The 5,767-nt window shown below is 25.1% G+C and overlaps 1 protein-coding gene across 1 annotated transcript, besides 12 other annotated features; it reads right to left on the bottom strand.

Moving 5' to 3' along the window:
* Positions 1–383: 383 nt before the first annotated feature.
* Positions 384–534: a repeat region.
* An 8-nt stretch (positions 535–542) lies between these two features.
* Positions 543–635: a microsatellite.
* Positions 580–644: a microsatellite.
* Positions 645–688: 44 nt separating this feature from the next.
* Positions 689–795: a sequence feature (AT_rich).
* A 351-nt stretch (positions 796–1,146) lies between these two features.
* Positions 1,147–1,186: a sequence feature (AT_rich).
* Positions 1,187–1,259: 73 nt separating this feature from the next.
* Positions 1,260–1,356: a sequence feature (AT_rich).
* A 27-nt stretch (positions 1,357–1,383) lies between these two features.
* Positions 1,384–1,504: a microsatellite.
* Positions 1,425–1,597: a microsatellite.
* A 19-nt stretch (positions 1,598–1,616) lies between these two features.
* Positions 1,617–1,795: a microsatellite.
* Positions 1,686–1,859: a microsatellite.
* Positions 1,860–1,949: 90 nt separating this feature from the next.
* Positions 1,950–2,013: a sequence feature (AT_rich).
* Positions 2,014–2,140: a microsatellite.
* Positions 2,141–2,217: 77 nt separating this feature from the next.
* On the bottom strand, positions 2,218–5,730 carry EDI_248550 (DNA-directed RNA polymerase II subunit RPB2, putative; the record flags this gene model as incomplete). Its single annotated transcript, XM_001737173.1, has 1 exon — positions 2,218–5,730. The coding sequence occupies one exon, from the start codon at positions 5,728–5,730 to the stop codon at positions 2,218–2,220; it is 3,513 nt and encodes a 1,170-aa protein (XP_001737225.1).
* Positions 5,731–5,767: the final 37 nt, after the last annotated feature.

Here is a 5,767-nt window from a genome sequence, read left to right as displayed (position 1 = left end):
GTGTTGGAAGTACTTCTTTCATTGGAAACCATAAAATTAATCAAGGCTCAATGGAATATAATTCTGAAATTGCTAAAAGTTGGAGTAAAACAACTGAGATGCGTATCCCTGGTTCAACAAGTGATGACAATGTTATTAACCAAATAGAAGTAGGTCATATTCTTAACAATGTCAATGGCTCACCAACTGAACATGACCTAAAGAAAGCTCAGATGAAAGAAAAAAGAAAAACTTCGCAACTAGATCATGAAATCAATGAAGAAGAAATAAAATAATTTGAATTACCTCAACATGATGTTTTAACTGTGAATTGAACAATTTCTTTTATTTTGGTTTAATTCATAAAATCATATAAAAAGAAGTGATTTATGATAAAAGAATATAAAAGTATTAAGAATCAATAACAAAAGAATGAAAAATTTATATCATCAAGAAATCTTATGATTAAAGAATGAATAAAAATAAATATTAATTGTATTAACATAAATACATTAATTCTCATATTTCCTATCATCACCAATAACTCTCATCACATTATTTCATTTTATTATTTATAACCTATTTCTTTCTTTTCTTTCTTTACCATTATTATTACTATTATTATTTTTGATTTTTATTGTCATATATCTTTATTTATCATTACTTTCGAAGAATAATCGGTATAAAGAATATAATAATAGGAAAGAGCTTAATAATAAATTATTATAAATTATTTCATTTCTAATTGAAATCTGTTATATTTTATTTGTTATATTTTTGTATTGTTTGTTATTAATATTCTTTATTACTTTTAAACATTCTGCTTCACATTAACATTTATAAAAATGTTTCTTTACAAATCACATAATTGTTACAGGTATATTAAATATGTTAATGGTGTACAACATAAAAAATATTTATTTCCTATTTCATTAATTGTAGCAAGCAACACTACTTTTGATTATAAACAGCTTTAAACCACAGTACTTGTTTCATTAACTAGTAGTTAAATATTAACTCTGTTCTAACAATCATTCAGTAAAATATTTTTAAGGTATTCACTAATAATCAATGATATAATAATTAAAACAATTATTTACAGTATTTAAAATAATGACAAACAATTGTATTAGTTTATATGGTAATATCTCTGTATCTACTTATATCTAATAATCTAAATTTTATATATTTATATTATTTATATATTCTCTTTTAAGTTTGTTGAATAATTTACTTTATACCATATTGGTTTTTAATTATTCTTTATCTCTAAATGTTTGATTATTATTATGAATATGAAATGATTAAATATTAGGAAAATAATTATTAAAGTTAGTTTATAATACCAATTTTATTTATAAGTAATTTATATTTATTGAGTGATGAATTATTATTGAATTTCATTATTCTATTATCTTATTTATTTGTATTAATTTTATTATTTATTTGATTTGATTTGTTATTTTAATTCATGTTTATTATTTTATTTACATTATTTATCATTAAATTAAATTTTATTGATATTTTCAATTAATTAATATCATTTTCTATTTTATTCATTTTACTTCTTATTTTCATTTCTTATTCATTTCTTCTTTATTTTCTTTTTATCTTTATTATATTTTATTTCTGTTGATTTAATATTGATTTATATTCTAAATATCATCTAACATTTTTATTGATAATATTATCATCATTTCACTCTCACTATAATATATTATCGTTTCTTTTATTTCATATTAAATTCTTGATTCATTATTATTTTAATTATTTCTTTTTATTAATTATTTATGATATTATTTTTATATTATATTATATCATATTTGTTTAATTCTAATAATGAATGAAATGATATTATTATTACATAATGATATTTAATACATAAATTAATATGAATACTATTTTAATCAATTTATCAATAATAAAACTATTTCAATTCACTATTATTATTTTGTTCATTTTGTCTTTTGATTTATTTTTTTTTCATATTATTATTTAAATTTCATAATTAAAGTTTCAAATTAATTTAATTTTAAAATAAATAACAAAATATAAATAGAAATGAAAGAATTAAAAATAGAAATGAAATATTCATTTAATAACTTATTAATAATAAAAGATAATACAAAAGATAAAAAGAGAAATATTATAATAAATATAATTTGGTTATAAAATATAAATTAGTGAATGTAATAATATTTAGTCTCTTTAAAACAATTAAAAAGAAAGAAAATTTAATTAAACTTCAGTATAAATTCTAGGACAAACTGCCATTGACATTAATTCTTGGAATAATAATTTGCAGGCATATGGAATATCAACTTTTGAAATATGAGTTTTATCTTTACAACAAGAACATTGGAATGTACATGCTTTATGGTTTGCGACTGCTGGCATATGACATTTGTCACAAACGTAAATTTGATACTTATCAGATGCAAGGAATAATCTTTCTTTTAATAAAGAACTAACACCATGTGAAATCATACAATCTCTCTCCATCTCCCCTAAACGTAATCCACCATCTCTAGATCTTCCTTCTAGTGGTTGTCTTGTTAGTGTAGCATATGGTCCAGTTGCTCTTCCATGAACTTTATCATCTACAAGATGTTTTAATCGTTGATAATATGTTGGTCCAATATAAACAAGACTATCTAATTTTCTACCAGTATGTCCACTAAATAATGCCTCATATCCTCTTCTTTGATACTTTAATTTATGTAGTCTTTCTCCAATTTTATCAACTGTTATATCTTTTTGGAATGGTGTACCACTTTGTACATCTCCTACTAATGCACCTACTTTTCCAAGTAAACATTCTACTAATTGTCCAACTGTCATACGAGATGGAATAGCATGAGGATTCATAATAATGTCTGGTGAAATTCCTTCAATAGTAAATGGCATATCTTCTTGTCTATAGGTCATACCAACTGTTCCTTTTTGTCCATGTCTTGAAGAGAATTTATCTCCAATTTGTGGAATTCTTATACTTCTCATTTTAACTCTAATATATTTTGTTCCTGATTGTGCATTTGTAACAACAACTTGATCAACAACTCCATTTTCTCTTGGTTTATATCTTAATGAACAATCTTTTAATGTTTTATTTTTATTTTCATAAAATCCAGCAACCAAAATATCATCCGGTTTAACTTTAGTTCCTGGTGCTAAAATACCATCAACATCAACTTTTTCATATTTACTAATGTCTTCAGTAATTTCTGAATTATTTTCACTTGGTTTAAAGAACATTAATTCCGTTGTTTCTGATTTTTTAGCGTCTTCACTAAATGTTTTAAATGCCATTGATCTGAACAATCCTCTATCAATTGACCCTTGGTTCATCATAACACTATCTTCTTGATTATAACCTGAATAACAACAAACAGCAACAATAGCATTAATTCCTGCTGGAATATGTCCAAATTTGACATATTCAGCTGCTCTTGTTGATACCAATGGTTTTTGTGGATAAAAAAGGACATGTCCTAATGAATCTAATCTTAATTGATAATTTGATGCGTATACTCCAATTGCTTGTTTACCCATAGCACATTGATATGTATTTCTAGGAGATTGATTATGATCAGGGAATGGAATAATAGAACCTAATACTCCCATAACTAATGCTGGATGAATTTCGCAATGAGTATAATTTTTACTTGAACCTCCTTCTGTATTATCTAAATCTGATGGGAACATAGCAATCATAGACATTTCTTCTTCATCAGCATCTACATATTCAATAATTCCTTTTGATAAGAAATTATTCCAAAACTTTGTTTTTTCTGTTCCGTTACTTTCATTATCTAATCTACTACATAACTCTGTAATTTGACTTTGTTTTAAATTTAATGTATAATGTCCATTATTGTTACTTACTGTAAATAATGGTCTTGTACATCTACCTGCATCAGTATAAATACGTAATTCTTTATGAAGTTGATCAAGAACCATAGACATTACTTTTTTTACTTTTCCTTTTGTACTATTCTTTCTATAATTCTTTAATTCTTCTAATAATTTTTGTGGTTGTTCAGAACATTTTAACCATACTCCATTTAAAAAGACTTTAGTAATATTATTCATTTTTTCTCCAGTGCAATCATTAATATTACAAACGTATTGACAGTCTAATGCTTCTTTAATTTCATCAACTTGTTCATCTTGTAAAGCAACAGTAATTTGTGCCATTAATGATAACATTTTAACTAACCCACATGACTCTCCCTCTGGTGTTTCAGCTGGACAAATATATCCCCATTGTGTATTATGTAATTGTCTTGGTTTTTGTGTTTTTCTTTTTCCTTCAACTGGTGATGAAATTTTTCTTAAATATGCCAATGCTGATGTAAATGTTAATCTGCTTAATACTTGTGCTACCCCATGTCTTGATTCTTTTCCTCCTGGTTGTGGCCAATTTCCTGTTCCTAATGCTTTTGTAAAATCTGATGTAATTGTTGGAAATGAAAGTGGTTTAGCATATTCTAATGTTTTATTACTTGATAATTGTTTTTGTAATTGAGCCCTTGCTGTTTTCATCATACGTTTTAATGAATTCTTAAATAATTCCATCATTAATCCTCCCGTCATTAACATTCTTTTTCTTGCTAAATGATCTCTATCATCTCCATTTCTTTTTCCTGTATAAACTGATAAGAAGTGATTTGTCATATATCCTAAAAATTGTGCCTTTGATTCAAAATTATCTGTTCCAATATGTGGAAGTAAATCTTTTTTTAATTTTTCTGTTCCATCTCTTTGTAACTTTTGTATATTTTCTGATACAATTTCAATTACTCCTTCTTTATTTGTTTTCTTTGAATGTTCTCCAAGCCATCTTCTTGCATCTTCTGTAGTTGTACATTCATTTGCTTGAATAGCAGTAGTAACAATATTATACATTTCATTATCATTTTCATCAAAACAAATAGCCTCTACTATTTTTTGATCATTTTCATATCCTAATGCAACAAAAAGTAATACAACTGGAACATCACAATCCATACGACTAAGAGTTAAAACAGGTACTTTAATTTTAAGTCTTGATTTATCTAATTTTGGATAATCCATTCGAATTTTATGTGTTCTAACTTCGTCATTAGATGCTAAACTATTAATATTTCCTTCATATGGATATTTTAATTGATCACTCCCTTCAAAAACTAAAACTGTGTTTGGTGCCATTTTTTCTTGTGCAATAACTACTTTTTCACTTCCCTTAATAATAAAATATCCACCTTGCTCAAATGAACATTCATCTTTACTAATCATAGATGGTTGTGTTACACATCTTTTTAATCTACAAACATCAGATTTTAACATAGATGGAATACTTGCTATATCAATTTTAGGTACAGTTGTAATTTCTTCTGTTCCATTTTTTCTTATTGTGTCTTTAGCTTTTACTTCAAGTTGACAAGCATATGTTAAACTTCTTAATCTAGCTTCATGAGGGAATAAAGAAGCACTTGCCTTAGAACCAGTAGAAACTTTTGGAAAATGGAAAATTGGATCTGTTAATACAATTGTATGTTCTTCTTCATCATTGGCACTTATCCCTAAAACTTCTGCATTACTTATTTCAATTTTCGTAGTATCACTTGTAATAACATCCCTTACCTTTTTAATGAAATTATTATATGATGACAATTGTTGTTTTACTAAACCATTTTCTTTAAAATGAGCATCAATTAAATACCAAAACTGATCAGGTTGAATTTGTTGTGAGGGAAGATTTGCTTGCATTTTGAAAATTTCTTAAAAAGTTCTTGAATTTTTTTGT

Source organism: Entamoeba dispar, genomic scaffold (assembly GCF_000209125.1).
Source record: "Entamoeba dispar SAW760 scf_1105229460431 genomic scaffold, whole genome shotgun sequence".
Classification (NCBI taxonomy): Eukaryota; Evosea; order Mastigamoebida; family Endamoebidae; genus Entamoeba; species Entamoeba dispar.
Note: the sequence above shows the minus strand (reverse complement) of the source record. Positions and strands in the feature narration are given on the sequence as shown.